Source organism: Vicugna pacos, chromosome 1, assembly GCF_048564905.1.
Source record: "Vicugna pacos chromosome 1, VicPac4, whole genome shotgun sequence".
Taxonomy (NCBI): domain Eukaryota; kingdom Metazoa; phylum Chordata; class Mammalia; order Artiodactyla; family Camelidae; genus Vicugna; species Vicugna pacos.
In genome coordinates, this window is record NC_132987.1 from 94,618,404 (window position 1) to 94,645,625 (window position 27,222).

General features: G+C 37.1%; 1 protein-coding gene and 1 pseudogene across 2 annotated transcripts in view; one reads left to right on the forward strand and one right to left on the reverse strand.

Annotated features, from left to right (window-relative positions):
• The first annotated feature begins 2,161 nt into the window (after nt 1-2,161).
• Nucleotides 2,162-27,222, forward strand: part of GBE1 (1,4-alpha-glucan branching enzyme 1) — a 234,317-nt gene continuing 209,256 nt past the window's right edge. Inside the window, exon 1 of one of the 2 annotated variants that reach the window (XM_072967491.1) lies at nt 2,162-2,525. In XM_072967491.1, coding sequence (XP_072823592.1) covers nt 2,365-2,525 — 161 coding nt within the window. In that variant the 5' untranslated portion in view covers nt 2,162-2,364. The remainder of the gene's footprint in view (nt 2,526-27,222) is intronic. The other variant, XM_072967496.1, reaches the window with a different exon arrangement.
• LOC116277703 (small nucleolar RNA U3) lies at nt 8,286-8,428 on the reverse strand (annotated as a pseudogene).

The window sequence follows — 27,222 nt, forward strand, 5'->3', positions numbered from 1 at the left end:
GGGGTGATACGTTAGTTTTAAAGAGTAAATTTTATATTACTTATACCTTAAAAATTATTTTTTGATATTTTAAAAACAGCTTTACTGAGCTACAATCCATGTACCATGCACTTACTTAAAACTGTACAATTCGAATAGTTTTGAGTCTATCCACAGAGCTGTACCACCATGAGCATAATCAATTCTAGAAAATTTTCATCACCCCCAAAACAAACCCTCTACCCACTAGCAGTCACTCTGTATTCCCTTCAGCCCTGGGAAACCAATGTTCTACTTTTTGTCTCTATAAATGTACTTATTCTGTGAACTTTATGACAACTGGGATTTATATTACTCATCACTAATCCCTAGTTCCTAGAAAACTTGCTCTCACAGGGGATTTCAATAAATACTTGTTCAGTAGTGAACAAAATAGAAGAGGTCCCTGCTCTCTTGCAGTTTAAAGGGGAAGATCAATAAATAAACGAAAAGAATAAACACCTAAATTTTAACTCTTGCATAGGAGAGAATGCGGTGTAATAGAAGATTCTGAGGCAGCTATTTAGATAGTGGAACTAGAGGCTTCTCAGCAATAAGCTGACATTTATGATGAGACCTCCATGAATGCTGGGGAGGAAACAGCTATGGGAAGTGAATTCCCAAGAGAGGAGGGCAAGTAAAGTCTCGGAGGCTACACAGAGCTCAGTGACTTTCAGGAAAGCCAGTGTCCACAGAATACTAAAGCCAGAGAAGGTTGATGAAAGTGGTGGAAAGGTAGTCAGGGACCAGGTTATGGAAGCCTTGTTAGAGAAGAGTAAGGAGTTTATATTTAGCTCAAAGTAACTAGCATGTCATTTAAGTTGTATGATTTATTCCTTGTGTAGAGCTTACTATTCAAACTGTGCTTCCAACCTGCAGTGGCAACATCACCTCTGAGCTTGTTAAAATTGCAGAATCTGAGGCACCACCCAGAACTAAAAAAGAGTCTGTACGTTTAACAAGATCCCCAGGTGATTCATATGTACATTAAAGCTTGAGAAACACTAGAGAATGGATTAGAGGTGAGAAAGAGTAGAAGAGGATGTTAGTCCAAATGAGAGAGGAAGGCCGCCTGCATGAGTGGTAGCAGAAAAGAAGAGCATACTGATTCGGATACACCTGGGAGATACTTGGTTTAGGATTCCTAGCCAGCTAAATAGAGATTTCAAAATAGGCAAGTAGTGATACAAACCTGGATTTCTGAGGAAAGTTTAGGATTGGGCATATAGGTCAGTGGGTCTACTGAGTATCCTGCTTCTGAGTTTCAAGCATTGTATGATATTTTACAAATGTTTGCATACTGCCATCTTAACGGAAAATAAGACATGCCTTTTTGAAGGTTGTCCAAATCCTCCACCCTTTTACTTTGAGGCCCCTAGTTACTACATATCTTTCATTAAATCCTTATTATTCCTTTTGCAAAAAAAAGTTTTGAATGTTTTAAAATTAAACGCCCACGGCTGATCAACACTTTCTTCTCCATAGCCCCTTGGATTCTTCACACCTCGGTCTTAACTGGGACAGATATCCCCCAAGGCTCTCCAGTTTCTACGTACAAAGTAACTTGGAAACTCCCAGGCTGGTGGGCCCAATTCTCGCAGTGTACAACCCTGTATTCTTAAAAAAAAAAGGGTCTTTGAGCTAGAAACCAGTCAGTTGAAACAACACAAAAGAAGTTACAAGTAGGGGAAGACTACCTAGGGTCGCCCATTCCTAAGCCAAGAGGAAGAGATATTTCTTACCACTTCGAAGTGATTCTTACCACTTCCAAGAAGATTCGAAAATGAACTTAACATGTTAAACGTATTACTTTATCCATACATAACTATTCCCCTCACAGTGAATTTACTTCACCTGCCTGAAACACTATGTTAACAATAAGAAACTCTCAGAACTTAAGATATATATATATACTCATTGGAAGGGGAGGCCGCCAGTGGGAGTAGCCTAAAGAAAAGCGAGGGGCTTGCTACGGAGCCGAGAATAGGTCAGGATTAAACGAGGTCGGGGCTGCGGTAGGTCGGCCCAGGACCAGAAGAGGGCAGGCCTCGGCGGGCCAAGGTGAGGGCCGCGTGAGTGGGCGGAGGGCCTGGGCGCCTCCTCCCCTCACGGGACGTGCGTCCGGGGCTCACTCCGGGTCTCGCTCCTCCCCGCCGGCGGGGGGAGAAGGGGAGCAGCGGCCGTTGTCTCCGGCTATAAAGGGTCCCGGATGTCCGCAGCTCGCCTCAGCTCGCCTGGGCGTCCTCCGGCTCCGCCCTCGCCGCCTTCCTCCCGGCTAGAGCGCCCGTTCCCGCTCAGGCTCCACTCGACCCTCTCGGGCCTAGGCTACTCGGGCTGCGGCGAAAGATGGCGGCTCCGGCGGCTCCGGCGAGTCCCCCGCCTCGGGCGGCTCGGGCCCAGTGCTCTGAGGAGGCGCTGGGCGCTGCCCTGGCGGACGTGCCCGAACTAGCCCGACTTCTGGAGATAGACCCGTACCTGAAGCCCTTCGCTCCGGACTTCCAGCGCAGGTACAGCCCCGCACTCTCCCCCGACCCCCCCTTCACCTCAGAACCCAGCAGCCCGCCTTCCAGGCGCGGGCTCGGGGCTCGGGCCGCCCCTCGGCCCCCGGGCCTGCAGGCCACGCCCCTCGCCGCTCCGCCCCCGGCGACCCCGCCCCCGGCCTTGGAGGGTAGCAACTTTCGAGCCTGGGCGTCTGCGTCGAGTCCGGTAATTGGGCCCAGGGGTTTCTTGCATCGTGAGTTGACAACTCTTGCCCCGGACTAGACGCAAAAGCGCTGAATAAACTTTCCTCATCCCTCTCCCCTCCCTTCGAATCAGAGGTTTGTGCCATTGAGTGTGTGCTTTGGCTCCCAGCACACGTTGCCTCAGGTTCTGATGAGGTGGCAACACCACTGCAGGTTTTGTGGACTTTCCATGCACCACAGAGGTCCTGTGAAGTAGGGTGTGCACAACACCCGCATGTGTTAATGCGCTTTTAAAACTGTAGTTTATTTAATAGCAAATATTCTGATTTTATATCCAATAGGGTTCGTTCAGGCAGCTTTTCTTTACTTGATGATAATCTCAAGATTAAGCATATCTTGGTCACTTTTTTTTTTTTTTACCCCGTTGGGACAACATTCGTCCGTGTTTGGCATTGTCATCCTGAAGAGGGAGAAGGGTGAGGAAAGCTAAACATAACAGAGGCCAATTTAGCATGTAGTATACTTTCATTTTAGCTTGTTTCCTTTCTTACTGTAGTAAATTGGCTTACCATAATTAAGTTAATAGGATATTAATTCTAGTAGTCAGCTAACTTTAAAAGGTACAGTTTTAAGTCTTAAATAGTTGTATACTAGTTATAGTAGTTGTATTTGTGAGATAAGCATGTTGTGATTTAACGGTTTCTGCCCTATTAGCAGAGCCACTTGAGAATGAAAACTACCATGGCAACAGAGTATACTTAGTCATGTATTAAAGTAACAGTAAACTTCTACCTAGTTATTGGCTTCACAGCATTGGTAATGAAACATCGTTCATTGACCTGGAGTTTGGAAAAAAAACAGTAGTGAATCTGTGACCTGGCCTTGGCACTTAACTACCTGTACTCAATTCAGCAACTGTTTATTAGGGATCCCTTATGAACACAAACTAAGGGACACAAAGTTGAATGCATCTCATTTTAGAGCTTGTATATCCTAATGCATGAGCCGTTTTCTAAGGTGTCACCTTGAGCTGTTGCTCAGTTAATCAGATGTTGGGCCCTTAAGCCATTTAGGGAGCAGCCATGTGAAATTCCTTTCAATATTTACAATATGTGCTTTCATAGTACATAATCTGCATAGTTCAAGATTGGATTTGATTTAGAAACAGTTAACATTTTAGAGCAAAAGATAGTGGCTAGAGTTTTTTGATAGACTTATTAATTATGACACTAATTTATTTGTATGCTTTGTAAAATGACATGTAAGACATTTCTAAAAGCAGAGTTGTGGAGTGTTTTGTCTACTTCCCCACATTCCCATTTTTAAAAAAATGATCACGAGTAGACAGACATCCCTTGTTAAGTGTTTCTTTCATGTAATTTACTTCAACTCCACTGGGATTGAGGCAGTTATGATCCTCTTTCATGGTTTGTCAGAACTAATGAGAGAGACAAAGGCCAGAATAAAGAAGTGGGGGCAATCAGTGTTCTTGATGAAAAGGCTGGTCCAGTCGGTCCTTGCGCCTCACTCTGACCTGAATTCTACTTCTGGCCTTGGTTCTGAGTAATTGCCATTTTCCAGCACACATGTTCCATTTAGGCATATCAAATGGTAATTTGGCATTTGGCAGCGGTGACTTTTACTGTTAACATTTGAAGAGTAAAAAAACTTCTCCTTCATAAAGTTTGGTCCTGGTTACTTTTCCTGTTTTCTGTTTATTTCTAGTAACCTACTTAGCCAGTGTGACTTTGCCCTAACAGATACACAACCTGTCAAACGTAGGTGCAAGTATGCTTACTAAAGAGTGAAGAAAATTTAGGGTACAGGTGACAATGGTATATAAAAATGGTGATGGGGGAGGCAGTTTCTTATTGATAGGCTGTCTTATTCTTCCCCAACCAATGTGTCTTCATTAGAAATTCCGTAATGTACATTCATTCTTGTTTACCTTTTCTGTAACTATAAGAATCAAATGTGAGGATTAGTGAATTACTCTGTGCTGTAAAATAAAAAATTCTTACATTAGTGTGTGTGACAGGCCCTATGATGTCTCATTGATGACCTCCTAAGATGGAATTTTCCTCTTGGCTTTCCTAAAAAAAAAACTGTTATTTATACCACATTTAGTTGCTATGATCATAATTCCAACATCTTAGTGTTCTAAAACAACACTTAATTGTACCCATATTACATTCCAACGTGAGTCAGGCTGTCCTCATGGCAGTCATTCAAGGATCTAGCTTGATGAAGGCTTCGTTTTGAAACATGCTTCTACAGTGTCAGTGGCAAGGAACAGAGAATATACTGAACTATGCACTGTTTCTTACAGCTTTTGCCTGTAATAATCAGTCACTTCTGCTGATACATATATTGGCCAGTATGAGTCAGATGTGACTTCTCAACTGTGTGGGTGGAACAGAAAACTGACATTTGTGAATAGCAGAACCAGCGAAACAGTTGCTGTAACACTTGTCTCTACCCCCTGTTTAAAGTTTATATAGTGACTTTTAGATATATGATAGTATTTAATTTAACCTTCATAACAAAACCACAAGGTAGGAAGCATGAGTGTTTTTGTTTTTCCTGTTCTACAGTGAAGGACCTGAGATTTGGTCAGGTTACTAATTTAAATTCATGTGGCTTGCTGCAGCTGAGTTTAATCTTTCTTCACTAAAACTGTTCTCAACAAGTTCACAAACAATGACTTCTTGGTAAGTTAGTGGATACCTCGTTCCCTTTTTTTATTGCTAGCATTTTGGACCACTTCTTGGCTCCTTGAAGCCATGATACTTTAGCTCTTGCTTTTCTTCCACTGTCTCTGGTGGTTTCTCTTCAGCCTTTTTCTGACAATTTAATATAAGATTCTCAGGGCTCTTCCCTGGGTTCCTTTATGCATTTCTATTTTATATACTTATTTTCCCTAGGCATTCTCATGCATTCCATGAATTCCATCTATGCACTCAGGCTGCCCACATCTATCTTCACCTTACATTTCTCTTCTGGTCTTAGTTTCCTGGTCTTATTTAGTAAATACCTTTATTTTGATGTACTGTAAGTACACAACTCAATATGTATAAAACTGAACTTAGAGGTTTTTATCCCAAGCTTGATTGTCCTTTTATACCTTATCCCATTGGGCGATATCCTCATGTACCAGTTGCTCAAGCCTAAAACTTAAGATTTATCATTAATTACTCCTCTCCCCTTCTTCTCACCTCCAAGCCTAGTGAATAGTAGCTCCTAACTATTCTTCAAGTATATGCCACTTTGTATGCTTACTGCTACCCTCCTATTCAAGTTGCTAGCGTCTCTAGCCTGGTTCTCAAAAACAGCCTCAGAGTTGGTCCCCCTTTCAAATCTCAACAATTCCCATGGCTCTTAAAAGTATAGCATACTTTCTTTCTTATGACCAACAAGATTCTGTGTTATCTGGTCCCTGTCTACCATTTTAGCCTCTTATTTGGACCCTCCTTCTGACTCTGTACCACCGAATCAGCAGGGGGCTAAATGTAAAGCAGTACCTGGGATATCTAGGGGCCGTTCTATAAGGGGCACTAAAATATCAATAGAATAAATTGGAAACATGGTATCTATTTTACACAGGTACTCCTTTCTTAGATATTGAAGATTTTCATTTCTTATTTTGTATTGGCTCATAAAAAGTTAGGAGTCTAGAAGGACCACTGAATAAAAGCAAACGAGATCGTGAACTAGAAACATTTTCTGATCTTTTCGGAAGAGTGACTCTTAGCTCTGTAGAAATGAATTAATATGGGAACCCATTTCTATACTTAATAATTATTAATAGAAAATATTTTTTTCCATCCCACAAAATAGATTTTTATCAAATGTTTAAAGAATATCCTGTCTTGGGTGCCACATGTTTTGGTCTAGTTGTGGGTCCAGCTATGCTTTTGTACATCTTACTTCTTCTGCTTGATGCACACTTTGCTTCTGTCTTATCAGTTTCTGTGCATGCTTCAGGGCACAGCTTAGAGATATACTAAATGCCTTCCCTGATTTCTCCCCATCCTTAAACCTTTTCACCGCTTACCTACCACCACACTATAAGGGTGATCATCCACAGTAATGTAATTGTCTTCCTGTTCTTTTGTATCTCCCACTAAATTATTTACTCCTGGGGGTCGGCACTTGTCTATATTGTTTGTTCACTCTTACCCTATCGGTCTGTGGAACTGCACCTGGCTTATAGGAAATGCTATAGTTTTGAATGAGCAAATGACTGAGTGGATGTCTTCTGACTCTGTTTTTCTCTTTTCACTCTGTTTTTCTCTTTTCTACACCAGTAAGTCTCAGGTCAACTCATCTTAAGCTAAAATGTTAAGAATGCAGGGATGAACGGACAGAGAAAAGCAGTAGTTACCAGGAGTTATGTGTGACAGTCTCAGGGCAGGGGAATGTATGTTTGAGTAAAAAGCTAAAAATAACCAGAGAAAATAAATTTGTTATTAATTAGTTATTTCTAGACTCCACAGAGACTAAAGGTTTAATCACTGAAGAAATACTCAGTTTGAAGAGAGCCTGAGGTCAAATTGCATGCCCAAGAATGGGAAGAGAGATTTTTGTGAGCCCAAGTGTGTTAAATTACAATTACAGTGAACATCTCTATTTTGTAAGAAATAAAAATAGCTTTTACAATGGTATCTAAGCAGAATGAGAAAGTAGTTTGGATTTGGTGTATCAGCAGCCACACTGAACGTTGATTCTCATGGTGTAGAAATTTTATATTGTAGCTGAATGGTACACTTTTCCTCTCAGTGTCTGCCAAGTTGTGGGCTCTGAGGAAAGTCAGATGTCAATGGTTCTAGAAGGCAAAGAAGAATTGGAATATTATAAGTTGTATCTGGCATGCTCTTCTGTACTCGTAGTAGATTCATTTACCACCTGCAGCTGAAGTCTGTCCTAACTTCAGAGTCACCTCTGAATTCTTTACAGTGATGGGCAAAAGGTCCTGACCTCTTCTCATTTTCAAAATGTCTTAAAATGACTCCATGGAGCATTTGATTTAGTTAGGCCCTCGTGCCTGCTGCACCATCTCCTGAGAAATGACTCTTTTTTTTTTTTTTTGAAGTATAGTCAGTTTATAATGTTGTGTCAGTTTCTGGTGTACAGCATGTTTCAGTCATGCATATATATATATATATACATATACATATTCCTTTTCATATTCTTTTTCATTATAGGTTACCACAAGATACTGGATTTGGTTCCCTGTGCTATACAGTAGAAACTTGTTGTTTATCTACTTTATATATAGTAGTTAGTATCTGCAAATCTCAATCTCCCAATTTATCTCTTCCCACCCCTTTCCTCTCCTGGTAACCGTAAGTTTGTTTTCTATGTCTGTGAATCTGTTTCTGTTTTGTAGATAAGTTTGTCTTTTTTTTTTTTTTTAAGATTCCACATATAAGTGATATCATATGGTATTTTTCTTTCTCCTTCTGGCTTACATCACTTAAAATGACATACTCCAGGCCCATCCATGTTGCTGCAAATGGCATTATTTTATTCTTTTTATGGCTGGGTAGTATTCCATTGTGTAAATATACCACAATTTCTTTAACCAGTCATCTGTCAATGGACATTTAGGTTGTTTCCATGAGTTTGTTTTCTATGCCTCCTCCTCTTGGTTTCAGATGCTCTACACGTTCAGAAAATCTTCTCTAGTAAAGAACTATAGAAATGATCCCTGAAAGTACAGTCTTGAGAAATGACTCTTAAAGTGGTAACTTCTTAGAAGATTCAGTCTGGCTCCCACCAGGCTGGCTCTAGTTAGTCAGTGAGATGATAACACAGACCCTGTGAAATGTGCTATAGTTTTAGATTGATGAGTGTGTCATCCTGGTATTATTTAAAAGCATGTACTAAACTTCAATTGTACACTTATAGATATTAAGGGAAAACATGAAAGTGCTTTCATTGAAGAGAATTGCTGCTATCAGATACTTTTCATTCTAAAGTAAGTTTATTATTTTATTGAAGAGTAGATTCTCTTCTTGTGGTGATGTCTGCTCATCGGTAGATGCTCACTACTGTTTGGAATCCAGATTTTTTTTTTGTGCTTAGTATCCAAATCCAAAAGCAGCCCTATTCTGTTTCGCATTTAGAATAACAGGAACCCAGTACATTGACAGGAGGCAAAAGTGCCCATTAAATGTATGCTGTTATACAACCTATGTTCATTAATTTCTTATACAGTTGACGTTGTTTAAGTTATGGGAGTAACCTGATTGATTTTTAATGTTTAAGAGATCATAATAGTTTAGATCTTATATTTAGTTTCTTCACATGTAAAATGGAAAAAAAATAAACATATGGCTGTGTCCATGTTGCAAAGTACAAGAGCAAGATGAAGCTTGAATTTTAGCTGTCGTAATACTAAACAGCTTTGAATATGAGGGCAAATTAGCCAACCTCTGTGAACCTCAATTTCTTCCTCAGTAAAATACAGATTGGACCCACCTTGTAGGGATGTCTTGAGGATGAGAAATATATGTACAGATGCTCAGTAAATTACAATAGTTATTTAATAACCATAATATTATTAGTAAACTAACTTGTCATCTTAAATATTTACTAACATATTATTTTCAGAAGATTTTATTATTGTCTGCTTCTTTAATTCTGTATCCTGAAATCAGCCATCAGATAAATTATCCGACCAGAAATTCCCCACCACTCTTCATTTTGCTGCTTAACAACGTCTTTATGGGGTTCCTTCTCTTTTCTAGTAGTGTGACTGTGTGAATGAGGTGAGGAGGTGGTCTTTTTAATCATAATCTAATAGAGAAAGAAAATAATATGTTTAAACTTTGATTCATGTAGTAACTTGTGGTGAAAAAGAATATGAAACCGAATATACGTATGTTCATGTATGACTGAAGCATTATGCTATACACCAGAAATTGACACAAATTGTAAACTGACTATACTTCAATAAATGTATATATATAAACTTTGATCCTTGATTTGGAGGGGAAATGATAAGGCAAGTTTGCTACAGGTTGAAGGCACGATGAGTTCTGGGATGTAATGAGCACAAAACTCCCTTTATTGAGAGCAGTAAATGCTAGCCTGCAGATACCCAGAATCACTCATCTCTTGATCTTCCTTTTCTGTCTTTTCTCTTCTTTCATCTGACTGCTAAGTGTTCATATTCTTGGGCATCAAACAGCTGCAGGGATTTTCTTCCTCCTGAACTCTGGATGGTTGGAGGAAATGATCATACCGAGTTTACTAATAGCAGGAATGACTTTGAAAATAAGAAGAAAAAAATTGTAATAGCAGTTTAAAAGTTTGCAAATGAAAGAATTATCTAGTGAAGTTTGAACATATGATCTATTAATAAGAAAAAAATTTAAATCCTCTGTCTTGCCTTGTCTTTTTTCTCTTTTTTTTATTTGGTGATTTCAGTTATTTTCAATATGTCTGATTTTGCAATAAGATGCATTAAAAAAAAAAGGAATGAAATATTTGTGTCCTAAGTTCAGAGTCATCTCTGAATTCTTTACAGTGATGTGCAAGAGGTCCTGACTTCTCATTTTCAAAATGTCTTAAAATGATCCATTGAACAATAAATAACATTTAGATACAGTTTCTGGGTATATGCCCTAAGTCTGTAATCTAAAATGTGATATCAGAAACCAAACCTGCAAATATATTTCTTTGTATAGGTAATCTTGAAGTTTTCCAAATACTTAGCAAATGAGAAATATTTCTTTTATTAAAAAATCATATGTTGCTCAATATCAATATAACTTATTTTTATTTAATTATTGATAAACAACTAGCCACAGATTGTATTTAATTATGAATAACTGTGTAATACAGCTACATTCTCTGTTACTGAACATGATAAAATCAGTTACGCATTTAGATGTATATAACAAAAACTGAACACACCCTCAAAGAATATCCCACAAACTGTGAGCTATTGAAATAGAGGTTTGTATTTCTCACAAAGAAAGTAAAGGTGAGTGATTTGGGCCTCAGTATTGACTCATTATCTATCTTTCGGCTCTACTATTCTTAGCATGTGGTCTTTATTCTGTTGCTTAGAAGGTGGCTGAGCATATTTAGGGCTCACATCTGTCTTCCTACCAGGAGGACGAGCCAATTCACCATGTCCATTTTAACCAAGCATATGTAAGTTTACCGTAAACTCCACTGAGTTCTTTCAGTTTACAAATTGCTGACCAGAGCTGTCCCATGGCATGGCCCATCCTTAGCTGAAAGTAAGCCTCATAGTCAAGGCTTTCCATTGTGCACATCTTCCTGAGAAATGTCTTTTTGCCTTCTCTGGGCTGTTTCATTTGCTCCAAAAAGGAGATGATGTCTGGCTAGAGATGAAAAGTCCCAGTGAGACCATGTTGTAGTTCCCCAGCCTCACATCTGTGTGCAAATCACTTTGAGCAGAATCCAGGCATTTCCACTCCTTCTGAGAGAAGTCTGCAGGCACATCCCTCAGTAGCGTGTGCTACACTTGATCTCTATTGTTCTGGATTCTGTTCTTGGGGGAAAATGCAGAAAGTTTCACCTACTTTAGTCCAAAGTGAGCCACCTGGTCTGGCCCAATGAGTTGGGGAGCACCACTGTTTTCTCTTTTTAATTTAATAGTTATTTTATTTAAAAATAATATGAGAATGTTTGGAGAGGAAATTAGTTTTTCAGTAACTAATAATTTTTCCATATTCTCTTGGGCTCATTCAAAAATCTGCTTTGTCTCTAAGATATTTATAGGGTTAGAAAGAATAAAAAAGAACTAACTTAAGATGTCAATTAATTAATGCTTAGTCTTTAAAACATGACTTATCTTTTGTTACCTAACGGCATACAAGTTTATAGGCTTTAACATTATGCCTTTCTATTCTTTTTTTTTTAAAGCTATAAGTTGTGTAAATTTTGTTTTTCAGAACATATCAGCTACAGACTTATCATATAAATAGAAGATTTTTCACCATAGGCAAGTTCAGTGTTTCCTCTTTGACAGTAGACTAAAGAGCAATTTGTGGAAGAATATGATTCCTCTTTGATGTCAGAATAGATCAGTGATATGTCTGGGGTCATATTAGTTTTTTTTCCTAAGAGATTATAGGTCTGTTATCCATGATCATTTTAGTTCCTTTTTGGAGGTCATGAGTAACTAATGTGTGAATTATCATTGCTATTTTCATTGTTTTACAATCTTAAGAAAATCGGTTATTATTCCAGGATTCTGGAGAATCACAAATTCATATTCATCATTTCCAAATTTTTTCCCCTCCAGTTCTTATCTTTCAGCATTAATAATTTCTGATACTTTTGTTTGCATATTTGTACATTTTTTTGTTTACTTGTGGGAGTCTTCCATTCTTTTGACCATTACAGTTGGCAGAGCTATTTTGGTTAAGTTGTGCTTGTTAGATTGGACTGTAGTGAAGCTAATGGGTCTCTTTTTGCTTCACTTCCCTAAGCTGCCTTTTATTGAAAACTGTCTGCAATCCATGAAGTATTAGGTGAACCTCTACTCACAAATATGACACATAAACAGGAAATACAGAGAAACAAGAGTGTTACCAAAACTGAAGTTTGATTGTAGCAGGTTTAAAGTGTCTTGAAAGTTAGAGGACCTTTAAAAATACAGTGAATTTAGAGAATTGCAAGATGGGTTAGACTAGATTAAAAAAATATTTTGAAATAATTAAAGACCACAGGATGTTGCAGAAATAGTGCAGAGAAGGCTTTTTGTACTCTTAGCCAAGCTTGCCCAAGGGGGAATATCTTGCTTAACTGTATCGCAGTGTCTAAACCAGGAAATTGACGTTGATACAATCTGCAGACCTCATTCAGATTTCAACAGTTTTTACATGTACTTCTTTGCAGTTTTATCACAAGTATATATTATTGTAACTGCCACTACAATGACAATACACAACTGTTCCATCACCACAAAGAAACTCTTTATTCTTTTATACTGTTCCCAATCTCTCCATCCCTAAACTCTGGCAATTACTGATCTATTTTACATCTCTATAATTTTTTCATTTTTTAATGTTATATAAATCAAATCATAGAATATGTAATCTTCGGAGATTGGCTTTTTTCTCCCTTCACTCAGAAATTGCCTTTGAGATCTATTCAAGTTACATATATCAATAGTTTGTTCCATTTTGTTACTTAATAGTATTCCATCGCAGAGCTGTACCACAGTTTGTTTAGTCATTCACCTATTGAAGGACAACTGGATTGTTTCCAGTTTTTGGCTATTAAAAATACTGCAGTAAAGCTAAGGTTTGGGTACTTATATGTGGGTGTTATTTCTTTGGGAGAAATAGCTAGGAGAGTAATTGTTGGGTCCTATGACAAGTGTACGTCTAGTTTTGTAAGAAACAACCAAACTATTTTTCATGGTGTCTGTACCATTTTGCATTCCCACCAGGAATGTACGAGGGATCTAGCTTATTTACATCCTTCCCAGCATTTGGTATTACACTTTTTTTAATGTTAGTTGTTATAATAGGTATGTAGTGATAGGCCATTGTGGTTTTAATTTGCATTTTTTAATAGTTAATTATGTTGAAAGTCTTTTACAGTGTTACTTGCCATCTGTATATCCTCTTTGGTGAAATAGCTCTTCTCCTTTGTCCATTTTCTCACTCGATTGATTTTTCTTTTTTTTACCTTTGAGTTTTGAGACTTCTTTATGTGTGTATTCTAGAGACAAGTCCTTTGTCAGATATTTGTTTTGCAAATATTTTATCTTATTGTAGTTTTTGCCTTTTCATCTTTTTAACAGGGTCTTTCATAGAACAAAAGTTTTAAGATTGGATGAAGTCCACTTTATTGCTGTTTTTGTTGTATGAGTTGTGCTTTTGTTGTCACGTAGGAGAGCTCTTTGTCTAGCTCTAGGACCTGAAGATTTCCTGTAACGTTTTCTCCTAGAAGTTTTATTGTTTTGCACTTTACATTTAAGTCTATGATCCATTTTGAGTTGATTTTTTGCTTAAGATTTAAGTTGAAGGTTTTTTTTTTATTGCCTAAGAATGTTTGATTCTATTTTAAGACCATAAACTGTGACAGACTTTTATTGGGGAGCCACTTGACCAAGAATAAATTAGTGTTTAGTCAGGTCTCACTGAAATAGATGAACAACGACAATTTTAAGTATATTATAGTTTATTGAAAGCAGAGAGAACTAATTAACCTGTCAGGTTTTTTTTTCTCTTTGATTTCTTAGATCTTATTTTAACGTTAGTTATTATCATAAGGCAGCCCCTCTAAACTTTAAGAAGCAGGGGAAAAATAATTTGTAAAAGACACAATAATTTATTCTCAAGTAGTTATTTGAGAGTTTTCCAGTTTTTTATTTGCGTATTTTATCATGTGATAGCACTGTTTTGATTTATATTCAAACATAATAGATATTAATCTGTATAGATTGAATTTGTAATTTTAATTTGACTTTTCAAGGTTTTTCTTGTTTCATGTCCTTTACTTAGAACCCCACTCATTTTAGCATATATTCTCCAGTTCTACATTATAAAAAAATACTGCTTTGAAAAACAGTATTTCATTCTTTCAATGTGTTTGTTTATTTAACTTAAACAACAAATAAATCTCCAAAGATTTTTGTTATACTCTCACTTGTAGGAATGAATTTGTTAAATCTTATCTAAGGTAATTTAGTATTTCCCAAGATTAGTTGCTTTTTATCTAACTGAAATTAGCCTTTGGTTTTATTTGAATCTTAATATTTACTTTGATGTTTGTCAGGATTCATTGTGCTATTAATAATTAGAAATCGGAACGTGTCAATTTCCCAGCCAGATTGGTTAGATATTATGAGATGAAAGTTGTTAGTACATTTATTTGGTGAAATCTGGAAAGTTTATGAATAAGAGAGCTGAAAATTTACCTACTTCAAACAGAAAAGTAAAGTGGAACTTTTAAGGATGTATTCATGCTACAATAATTACTAGTGATGAGTCTAAGGCACTAAACATCCAAAAGAGACGTCTGCTAGCTCTACTGATAATAGATTATCATCATCATCATCACAATAATAACAATTTTTGTTACAGTTTATATGTACATCATTTTATGTGCATTAGGTTTGAGATTCTGTAGTTTTAAGAAGCTCCCAGGTGATGCTAATGCTGCTGTTTCCCAGATGGTATTTTGAGTATCACATCAGGGCATGGTCCCAAAGCTGAGTTAATAATGGGCCAAATTAATTAAAAGTAAATATTCCAATTTTTTAATATATATACATATAAATACATAGATACTGGTATAACTAATCCATATATACTAGTATAGTTAACTGGGGTTATTTAATTTTTTGATGGTCACAATGATTTTCTAACTTATTTTAGGTAAAAGAGGATTTTTTTAGTATCAAAGTTACTTTTCTTACAGATTCACTGTTTTACTGTTGCATATGAGTCTTATAAGATAGAGAAAGTGATCCCATAGAGTAAATCACTCTCCACATATGGTGTTCTGGGGAGTACACAGTTGTCCGAGTCACAGGCTCTTTCCTTAATTTGCTATTTAACAAATCAATTTTTGACTTCCTCTTTGTCCCAGGCATTTTTCTATGTGATAGCAGAACAAATATAAGTTTCCTACCTGATGGGAGCTCTAACTGGGGAGATGGACAAGAAAACACAGTTATAGTGGATATTTGTGCATAAAATTCACTGTAAGACAGATGAAAGCATATCCTATTCTGTAAAGGAAGGGGAGTGTGTAGCACAAAGGAGTTCATTTGAATTGCTTTTTCTAAAAATTAATTCTCCGTAAAAGAAGGACTGAGTCTTTAAGAATGTGAACAGACTCTTTTTTTGGAAAGAGTTAAAAATATGGTAGCTAATACACTAATCTTTATTAAAACTACAATTGGTCCTATGAATCTGAGTTCTGCATCTGAGGATTTAACCAACCATGGATTGAAAATATTTGGAAATAAAAAATTCCAGAAAGTTCCCCAAAGTAGAACTTGAATTTGCTTTGCACTGGCAGATATACACAGCATTTACATTGTATTAGGTATTATAAGTAACGTAGAGATAATTTCAAGTATATGGAAGGATGTGTGTAGGCTACATGTACATACTATGTGCTATGACATCTTACATGAAGGACTGGAGCATCTGTGGGTTTTGGTACCTGCAGGAAGAGGGGTTCTGGAACCAATCCCCCATGGATACTGAGGGATGACTGCATAATAAGTTATTTTTGACCTTTACATGCTTTTGTTGCTTTTAAGTGGAAGTTTATTTGCAAAAGTGATTCAGTTGCAACGTGTGCTTATGTAAGAGTTGCCACATTGTGTAAGGACTGAAGCTTCTAAAATAGTTTATAAGTCATATTTGATAACATCAGTATGTTTCTTTATAGCAGATAAGCCCATTTTGGAAGGGCTTGTGGACTATTTTTAGAGGCAATGAGGCAATTCCTGAGTAAGGCAAGGACACTTATTCCTGAATGAGTCAGGGGGACATTTTGACTATTATCACCCAGTCAGGAAGTTTGCAGAAATACAAATGAATGCTGAGTGCCTCTGCCTGGCCTCACCCTACATGTATCAGCTAGATCAGCACTATCCCATAGAAATATAATATAAGCCACATATATAATTTTAAATTTTCTGTTAGCCACATTAAAAAATTAAAAAGAAACAGATAAAATTAGTTTTATAATATATGCTATTTAAACCAGTGTATTAAAAACTATTACTGTTTCAGCATTAAAAAATTACTCATGAGGTATTTTACATTTGTTTTTCATACTCAGTCTTTGGAATCTGATGTGAATTTTGCACTTACAGCACATCTCAATTGAGACCAGCCATATTTCAAGTGCTCAGTAACCACATGTGGCTAGTGGCTACCATGTAAGAGAGTTCAGCCTTAGATTGTATATTTCAATGAGGAGCTTTATAGAAAAAGTTGATATGACCCATAAAGACATTGAAGAGGAAGATTAAGGAGAGAGAGAGAGTGCGCGAGAGTGAGAGAGAATAGTTTAATTAGCCTTGTTTTCATGATAACAGAGGTAAGTAGATCCATAGAGATTCTGATTTTGCCTGAGAGAGTCAGGACTGGTGACTTATTTTAGACTTGAAAAGAGAGAAATGGATGGCATCTTAAATGTAGACATGGAGATATGCCACATACTTAATTAGCCTGGAGGTGTCTAGGTAGCCACATTTTCCCCCATTTATTTGTCCACACTGCCCTTTTCATTTAGTTGATTCGTATTTATGTCATATTTTCATATGCTGCATGCATTACATCTGTCCCATGAAGCAAAAACAAACACAAAACAAAATGAAAACATGGGTCAGCCAAAGTAAATGTGGTCTTTCTCGATAAAGTAACTGAGATCAGGTGGCTGCTCTGTGCTCTAATAGTCCTAGACCTTTCGGGATATGCCAACCTCACTTTGACTCAGCCCAAGTGACAGCTGTTCCTAACTGCCTTGTCCCAAGAATCTTGCTAAGTGCAGCGACTCATTATGACTTGCATTATTCCTGAGTTGGTCTCAGCTTTTATAAGAGAGGAGGGTTGGAAGGATGCTCCTTGATCACTCATCAAACTGTTGACAATAGTTTGAGTGTGTGTGTGTGCACAAACATATGTGTACCTTATATTTTATGCCCTTCACTTCATAACTTGCTTTTATTTCCTTTAGATGATAATTTCTTCAGTTTAGACTTTTTGATTAATTTTGCACCTACTCACTTTGCATACTTAATAGATATCTTTGTAATAATAGCTAAAACCATCACTGTTTATAAAAGTATTTGCCTTCATGAGCGGTCCATCAGATTCTTCCTATGGGGTGCCATTTTCCTTCTCTTTTTAGTCTTGTGTTTTCCACACTGTAGCTGCTCACTACATGCTGACTCATTTAGCATCCCCACAATGCTGGGTGTGTGCTGTGAATTTAAGAAGAGAAGAATAAATTTAGGGAACATGTCATTGTCTTCTAGGTGCTTTCCATAGAGCTCAGAGAAGAGGTTTGCCCTGAAGGGGTGCTTTGCAAATAGGTACTGACTGGGGGGTCTAGTCCAGCGTGTTCTGTGATATTAGAAATACAGAAATATGTATTACCATAGTTGTTGGAGGGTCCCTAGAAACGCTTGAAAGTAATTCTTCTATCATGTAGTGGCCTGTGGTGGGCAAAACCTTTCTCACATACAGCTTAACCTTTCTCGTGTCTAATGCTACTTGTGAAGAAGATTGTAATTTGTGCATTGTGCTTTTATCAGGTTGCTGTTCCCAATGCAGTTAGCGTAATTTTTCATTTCCTAACAGACCTCGGGCAATTCTGTTTAACATGCTTTCTATTTCAGAACATTCTCCTATTTAAAAAACTACTTTTGCCTCAGGCCCAACGTGCTTTTCCAGCCAGGCCACTAGTAATTTCTATCCTTGCTGGCTTCATTCACCTTCACTGTTAAAATTCTATATGGATTTCCTAGGAATGCCTTTTTGTGTGTGTTTACTGCATAGCAAATGCTGAGACACCTGTGCCTTCTATTTGTTGATATCACTGTGGTACACAAAATTATTGTTTCATTTCTATTACTGAGAAGACAACATAACCTTGTTTTTAATTTTATTGCAAATCTTAGTTTTCTAGATTGTAAACCAGACTTTGCTTTCTTAATGAATAGAGTTCTAACTTTCCATCTGAACTTTTAAAGTCATCCACAGAATTTTCTTGACCACAGAATTCATGCTAGAATAAAAGACTGTTTAAAAGCTATTGTTTCATTTAATAGGCAGCAAATTCCTTTTTTAAGGTGTTATCTTAAAAGTGAATGAAACAAATTACCTGGATTGCCTTTGCAAAGGATCATGAATTAAGCTTGATTTTGGCTCGAGATAAGACAGCATTCTCAGCTGAGGTTCTTAAAGCTGCTTAGGGGTTCAAATTCTGAAATAATGACATCCTCTTGAGGGATTTAGGTTTTTAATGGCAAAGTCTGGTAAACAGAGGTGTGTAAGAGAAAGCCATTGTTCTCTCATCATTGCCACTGATGACTTACACCAAGGTAGCTTTTGAAATATCTATATAATAATGTCAAGGTTTTCTGGCAGTTCTCGAAAATAAATATGGACAGAGACTTACGGCTAAACTAAAATTAGAACTCCGGCCATGCTGTAAATATGTATTATGCATTTGTATATATCATATGTATTAAATGTGTGCATCTGTGTGTGTACAAAAATGGCTTTTTTTTATCATGTCTGAGTCGAAATAAATGTTTTCCCATTCATTGTGCTGATATCTGTGTACAAACACGGGAGAAAATGGGGATTTCTTTTCTTTGGGGATAGTCATCATAGTGTTAAAAAGGAGAAAGGAAGAGTACTTCTTTTTTGGGTTATAGTTTGCATTTTAAATTTCATTGCTGTTCCTCTCAACTTCCATCTGTGTTGACATTTGGGAATTTTGTCGTTGCTCTTTCTCAAGTGGAGTGGAACAGCTTAAAACAGAATTTACACTTAGAGATACAACCCAGTCTCTATCACGTCGTGATTCACTCTGGGTCCCGATACTTTTTCTTTGGCTTAAAAAAAAATGAAACATTTGATTGAGCAAAATATTTCTAAAACTTATAATGCTACTGATTATTATATCTTATTAGCAATGATTTTTGCACTAATGGAAACTTCAGGCTGAAAATACAAGGATAAATATTAGTTTTAGGCACTTGATACTTTATGGCATTCAAAGAGATGTTTTCGTACAGATATGTTGTTAATTAATTGCTGTTTATTAATGCCATTGTGGCTTTATTTTATTTTACTTTACTTTTGATTAAGGTTCAACTGTAATCTAGGAAATAATACAATTGTGGACAAGCCACAAATAACCAGATTGGGTTTCTGTATGACTTTTGTTGACTCTATGCTCCACTTTTTTTTTTAAACTTTCTAAATCTCAGTCACTTGGCATTTTCTGTGCGTGTGTGTGTGTGTGTGTGTGTATCTACATGTGTGATATCTTTGCTGAATCATTAATGGCCTGGACCTCCATCCAGTGACTAAGTAGGCTTCGCTGATTGATGCTGGCTTTGGTCAGTTTGGATTGCTATAAGAGAGTACCATAGATTGGGTGGCTTAAACAAGAGAAATTTATTTCTCACATTTCTGTAGGCTGGGAAGGCCAAGATCAAAGCACCAACAGATTCATTCTCTGGTGAACACTCTTTCTGTTTCGGAAATGTCTGTCTTCTTCTTGTATCCTCAACTGGCAGAGAGAGGAGAGAAGGAAAGGAAGCAAGTTCTTTCTAGTCTCTTCTTATAAGGACAGTAATCCCATTCTTGAGGGCTCTGCTCTCCTGATCACATCCCAAAAGCTCTGCCTCCTAATACCATCACAGTTGGGGTTAGAATTTCAATATATGAATTTGGGGGATGCACAAATTTAGTCCTTAATGTTTCCCTAAGATTTTTTTCTAGCTGTCACTGTGATGGATTCTTTTAGAAAAAGAAATAGTTTTTAGGTTTTGAACAAAGTATGTGGCTGTGTGTGCATGTGTGGTGTTTTCCAACACTGTTAGGCAATATAGTAGAAGCTCATTGTGGTTTCCTAATGAAGCCATCAGACTAGTGATCATTTAATAGTAAAATCACTTTTAATAATGAGGACTACGTGATTGAATTTAGGGAGTAGTAGATTTGGGGGCCATTAAATTTAAGTACTGTGAAAGGTAAAAAAAAAAAAAGAAAGTAAAAAAAGTCTCCCAAAATTTGTCACCTTCAAATTGGAAAAACTGGAATCATTAAATGTCCTAGGGTTATATAGGCAGATATAAGTCATTCAGTGAGTAGCATGGGAAGAAATAGTTACACTATTTATTTCCTTAAATTGAAACAATTATAATGACTTTTCTTGGAGAAAAAAGAATAATATTTATGGGAAGTTCATGTATGATCCGAGAAGAAAAAGATACTTCAAGAGCATTTACTGTATTTTAGATTTTCTTCCAAGAAGTAACAATAAAAACAGTGCTTACTCCAGATTGAACAGATACAAGTGGTTGTCATACCAACAATTAAGCGTTTACTTTAATAATGTTTTTGACAAGATTCTAAGCCACTTCTTTTCATTTTCTTCCTGGCCTTGTCGTCAGAAATCTGCAGGAGTACTTATAAAGAATGAAAGGATGCAAGTAATTTATACTAGATTTCTTTATGTCGTCTTGCGATTTTTCAGTGTAGTGCAATGTAGTAGAATTGGTGTGTGTTAGTGAGTCTGTTACATAAGGAAGTATTTGTTTCTTGAGTGAATAAATTCATGCAGAGTAGAGACCCTACACATATTTTTCTATATTGTCTTAATAAAAGCTAACTGGCATTTTCAGAGACAAATATACATTTATTAGATACTAGCCGTGTTTTGTAGTAACTTAGACTTTCACCCTGTTTTCTTTCCTTCTGTTTGCTTTCTCTGTTTCTGTTCTCTGGCCTTTAATTGCTTTTCTGGCTAGTCAACCAATTAGAAGTAAAGTGATATTGTTAATAGCTGATAATAACTTAGTGTTATACTCTTATATATTATGTGCATTTAAATGATGGTGTTTGTAGGCTGATCCAAGATTAGCCATTTGAGAATTTATAAGTGTTTCAGCTATCAATGGGAGAATTATATATACTCATATGTAATGTTGGGTCTTAAAAAGCCAAACCAAACAGGAATAAAATCCCCAGAAAAACATAAAATCATGAACTCCCTGGTCACTTTTTGGAGACCACCTAATTTCTAATTACAATTGACCTTTGAACAACACAGGCTTGAACTGCACTGGCCCACTTACAAGTGGGATTTTTCCCCCGTAGTTAATACTACATTACTACAGGATCCGAGGTTGGTTAAATTCGCCAACAAACTGTATACTGAGAAACCCAATATAGGGAAGGCCAACTATAAGTTAACTTGCAGACTTTCTGCTGTGCGGAGGGTGGGCACCCCCAACCCTGCTGCCCTGTTCAAGGGTGAACTGTACTCTTTTCTAAGTAAATACACTAGACAGGAGAGAACTGTAATGAGGGAAATCGCTATATTAACTAGCCAGAGGCCACAAGATAAGTCCCAGAATGGAGAATGATAGGAGATAGCTAAAGTCCCTTAGAAATTTTTGCTTTCTCTCTCTATCAGTGAAAATAGCCAAGAATAGTGTCTCCATCATCTGTGGATCTTGTTAAAATGCAGATACAGTAGATCTGGGGTGGGGCCTGTGAGTTTGCATTTTGAACAAGTTCCCGGGTGATGCTGCTGGACCAGAGTTTGAGTAGTAAGGCCAAAGAATGCATGAAATTGTTGACTAGATGGTCTACTTTTCCCCTCCAACGTTTATCAGTTTTTTTTTCGTCCTTTCTTTTCCTTCCTTCCTTCCTTCCTTCCTTTATTTTCTTTCTTTCACCTTAGTTGCAAAATCAACATTTACTTATGTTTTCAATTAAATCAGTCTTTTAGTTTATTATAAGAATCTGAACTTATTTTTTTCTGTAGTGTTTGTAATACGTAAAAATACATCACTGCCAGTCAAAGTCTTGCAAATTTTTCAGTTAAATTTAGATTTTTTCCTTTATCTCTGTTTCACAAATTAAGGAGCCTATGCTGTTCTACATTGAGTAACTCTTCTAAGATGGTAGAATTTCTCTGTGTAAGTGCTTAACTCAGTTCTAGTAGTCTTCACATCGTAAAATATCCCATGTTGAAATAAACAGATATTCTAGTGATCACGTGGTCATTTTTGTAGAAGTTTTATTGCTTTCTTTAAAGCACATTCCTTATGTCACTCAGAGGATTTTTTTTTTGTGTGTGTCTGTGGAACAGAATTAACATGTCAGGATTTTACCATAACCAAATCATGATTTAGTCTTTCAATTAGAAAATCATTCGTTTTGCCACCTAAATTTTCTTAAGTCATCCAGCATCTGATACTATTTGTACAAATCCAGAGAAGGAAATGATTTTCTTGTAATCCACTGGAGACAATTAATGCAAGAAAATATAGTTAGCAAGCTGCTCTGTAGAAGTGATGACTACCAAGGGAATTTTGTACATTTTGTAGATGGGAAGAAGTGCACATAATAATTAAGAGTAAGGATTTTGGGGTGAGATTAGGTTTATATTTTGGCTCTGCTTTGGGGCTTTTTTATTTCATTGAGCCACAGTCTTTTCATATGTGAAAATGAAGCAAAAAATACTATATGCCAGAGTGGTTCCAAGGATTAACTTTAGTGTGAAGATATATTTAAGGGATGCAACATGTTGCTGGTCAGATACTAAACACTGAAATAAATAGGAGCCATTGTTAATATTATTTATTATCACATTTTCTGGGAACTAAAGGGAAATTTAGGTGTGAATTAGACCAAAAAAGGTGGAAAAGTGTAGATTAAATAAAAATACTATAATGTGTAATAGTTAATTTTAATTTTTATTTTATTATGGACCCTAGAAAGGAATTTTAGAAACTTAAGCAAAAGTTGCCTAATTTATATAATATTTGGATGTGTGTTTATGATTAAAAGTAAAAATGAGAAAATTGGAAGAAATGTTTTTCTAAAGAAGTAGAATATAAAAGTATGATGACCAATCTAGGTAAAATTAGCTTAACCCATTTGGGAAGCCTCACGGAAAAGACTCAGGTTGACAAAGAAGATACTCTCCATGAAATCAAGTCAGCTACAGACTCAGTGTGACGTCGTTATTTTGTTGCCTGAGTTGATGGACAGAAAGCTGCCTTATTTCTTCTGTTAAGGAAAGTTAGATTCTTAGATTCAAACTCTCCTGAGTAAGGTGTTAGCTCACTCTGTATTTATCAGGGAGTATGTTAGATTTTAGGAGGTGTGCCTCTATCTTTTGTTCTTAAGCAGTTTTTGCCTGTTTGGAGGTATTAAGAATAATCCAGTGTTAAATACCAGGGTACAAAACTTACTTGATAACCAAGATATAAATAAATTCCGAGATCTAGAAGGTATATACACAGAAGTTTTGATTTCGCATGAGATGTTTTGCTTAAAACGTGTGAACTGGCTGATTGGTAGATTGACAATATATATATGTTGCAGTGATTAAAAGCTGAGGCTTGGGACAGTTGGCCTGTGTTCAAATCCCAGCTCCCTGACTTAATGGTTTTATGACATGGATAAGTTATTTAACTTCTCTAACCTCAATTTTTAAAATCTTTAATATAGGGATTATAATACTAGCTTTATTGAGATTTTGAAATGAGATAATCAATAAAAAGACTGCCTGCCAAGAAAAAAGTGCTCAGTAAATATTATTGATGGTGATAAGGAGATGTGGCTGATAGAGCAATCTTGGAAATTATGTTGCAGGGTATGCAGTTTTTATGATGCTAATGGGTGATGAGAGCAACAAGGATCAAATACATAACCATACCCAACCCCTAAAAGTTAGAATTTTTCTCTAGGTTTCTCTCTTCAAGTGATTGCATCTGTCACCATAGCTTTAAATCGGTGCTTTCCAACTTACAGTGAGTGATGAAGGGATAGTCTTTTTTCCTTTTTATTTTGTTTCTTAATTTATTATCTACATCAACTGATACTTTTCTAAAATTTCACATGAATTATTAGAATAATCAAATTTAAAAAGACATACAACATAAAAGCCCTAGTTTTTAAATTAAATCTGAAAGATATAAAACTACTCTATACAATTGCTATAAAAGTTTCTAAGTGCTTACTCTCAATTTTGGTACTTATCTTGTCATGGACCAGTGATAAACAGTAGGCGACTCGGCACTGGTCCATGGATCACCCTTTTGAGCAGTAGTGCTTTAGATATCATGTATATGTTCATTTACTTCAAAATTTGTCTCTATACCCAGATCCTTTCCCTGACTGTTACATTCACATTTGGAGATGACCATCTCTTTCTTTTAGGTAAATCACACTGCATATCTACTCAGTAGAAACCTGGTACTACACTGATTCCTTTCTTTCCTTCTCCCCCAACCCCTCCGCCCCACATTGGTTAATGTCCTATTGTTTTACATCTCTGGTGCTAACACTCTTATCAAGCCGCTATTAGCGTCTGATCCAGTTTGGAACTGGCCTTCCTGCTTCTGCTCTCTACCTGCTTCCCCCACACCCCACCCCAGCCCCTTATATTTCCCACATATCTACAAGAATTATTTTTCTTAAAAAGCGAGCCTTTTTATAACCTTCGATGTCTTTGTATTTTCATTATAGTTTCCTTGGCTGAATGGTATGTAATAATTACAGGTCAAAGTGTTAGGAGGCAATTGCATCTCTCTAGGTAAGTGATTACGGTAGCTTAGGATGGGGTGGTGGTTGTGTAAACGGAAAAAAAGATACTGATTTAAGAGATTGTGAAGTATTAACATAAATACAAATAAAGGAGGCATGGAGATCATTTATAGGTTTTATAAGGAAAAGAATAATATTCTCTTCAAGATCTACCTTTATGCCTTTCAGTTTTGTCAGGCCTATAACTGAGCCTAGCCTTTCACTTCCTAGTCTTTCCTAAGGATGATTGGCATATCAGGCGAGCAGGCTAATTTGTGTCACCGGCAACCTGGAAGTAATGTACTGGGTTGAATTCTAAAAAAAGTAGATTAAGGAGGGTGGAACATACTGATATGAGTATGCTTAATTCAGACTGAGCCAAATTTATCAATATGAGTGGTTCTTAAGAATTGGAATTTCATGAGTTACCTTGAGCTTCTGGAAATGGCTCCAACAGTTTGCTTGATAATTTGACTGGAACTTGTACTCAACCATGGCTAATGTTTAATGAGGATGAGATGCCTAAACATTCCTAGGCTGGGGAGGGAGGGAGAAGGCATCGAAAGACGGAAATGGTAGAGTAGGTTTATCATGGACAATCTGCTCATCCCCTTGTCACTCTGTCCTGAGGTTCCAGAGGCCATCCATACCTTTGATTAAAAATCAAGAGATATGTTGATGAGGGTACCAGACCTCTGTGGTAGCTCTGGGGTGGGAAATGTCATTTGGATATACTACCATTGAACTACACTCATTAATTTCAGTGGGGATCATGGGATTCTGGAGTGGTAGCAAAATACTTTGGTGGTGCTTAGGCCTTGTTGATAAAGTAGCTGTAATTGCCTTAACAGGCTTCAAGGGTCAAGTAGCAGTTAGTGTTTTGAAATGCAGGGTTCTGTGGTGTGGCGAATTGATCATCATATCCTTAGGGCTGTGATAACACTGACTGATTACTGAATTTTTCCTTAATCTGTGTAAGTGGGGAAATTCTAGGTATGTTGAGTAGAAACTTGACTTGTGTTACTGAAACAGGGAGAACAGCTTCTCTTGATTAAAGGAGAGGCTGATTTCCCTTGAGAAGGGACATAAAATACTACCACAAATATATCCTTTAAATCTTTCAAGGCTTTCCCCAAGGAACCTGCTGTTTCCCAGGAAAAAGCCCAGACTTTTGAGAATTAATAAAAACAGATCCTGAATTGATCTTGGGGACATAAATGCCACAGTGGCACATCAGTCAGAATTGAGGCTTATGGAGGTCACTTAATCTTCATCACTCTGGGTGCAATGGCTTGTCAGACTAATCTTGTGTGTACTTTCCAGTTTCCTGAGTGCATAGTTGCAACAGGCATGGAAATTGGCAGTTTTTCACATGAGTTCTTGTGGAGTGAGGGCTATTTAGGAAGGGCCAAATAGGAGCTCCTGGAACTGCCCCTCCCTAACAGAAGACAAAACCCAAGGAAGTGATATCTTCCTGGGAACATTGCAGTGAGTAGGGCCACCTTTAATGACTTGAAAGACAGGGCAATGGAGATTCCTGTAACATTCCCTTTCAGTTTGCTAGTTTGATGGGTGGAGCTTGGAGAATAACTTGGGGCTAACGGAAACCTAAGCAGAGTGATTCCAATTGCTTTGTTTTCTAAAGTGTAATATCAGTATAATCTTTGGCACTTGCAGTAGTTGATCTGGCAGTTTTTTTTTCTTCTTCTTTACCAGTTAGGACAATCAGAGAGTAGACAGCCTTCAACTAACTTGCAGAGAGGGCCGAACACCTTCACAAATTTAGGGCAGGGGCAATGACAGTTTTCTTGATCTCTGCATAATGTGTTTCATAGGGACCTTATGATTGTAAATTTCATGTATCTACTTGACTGGGCCACAGGGTCCCCATATTTTTGGCTAAACATTACTCTGAGTGTGTGTGTGAGGGTATTTCTGCGTGAGATTAACATTTGAATTGGTAGATTGAGTAAAAAAGATTTCTATCCTTCATGTGAGTGGGCCTTATCCAATCCATTGAAGGCTCAAGTAGAACAAAAAGACAGGAATAAGGGAGAGTTCCCTCTTTCTGCCGGACTCTCTTTGAGCTGGGACACTGATTTTCTCTTGCCTTTGGACTTGGTCTTGGACTGGAACTTATACCACTAGCTCTCCTGGTTCTCAGGCCTTTAGATTCAAACTGGAACTAAATCATTGCTTCTCCCGGGTCTCCAGTT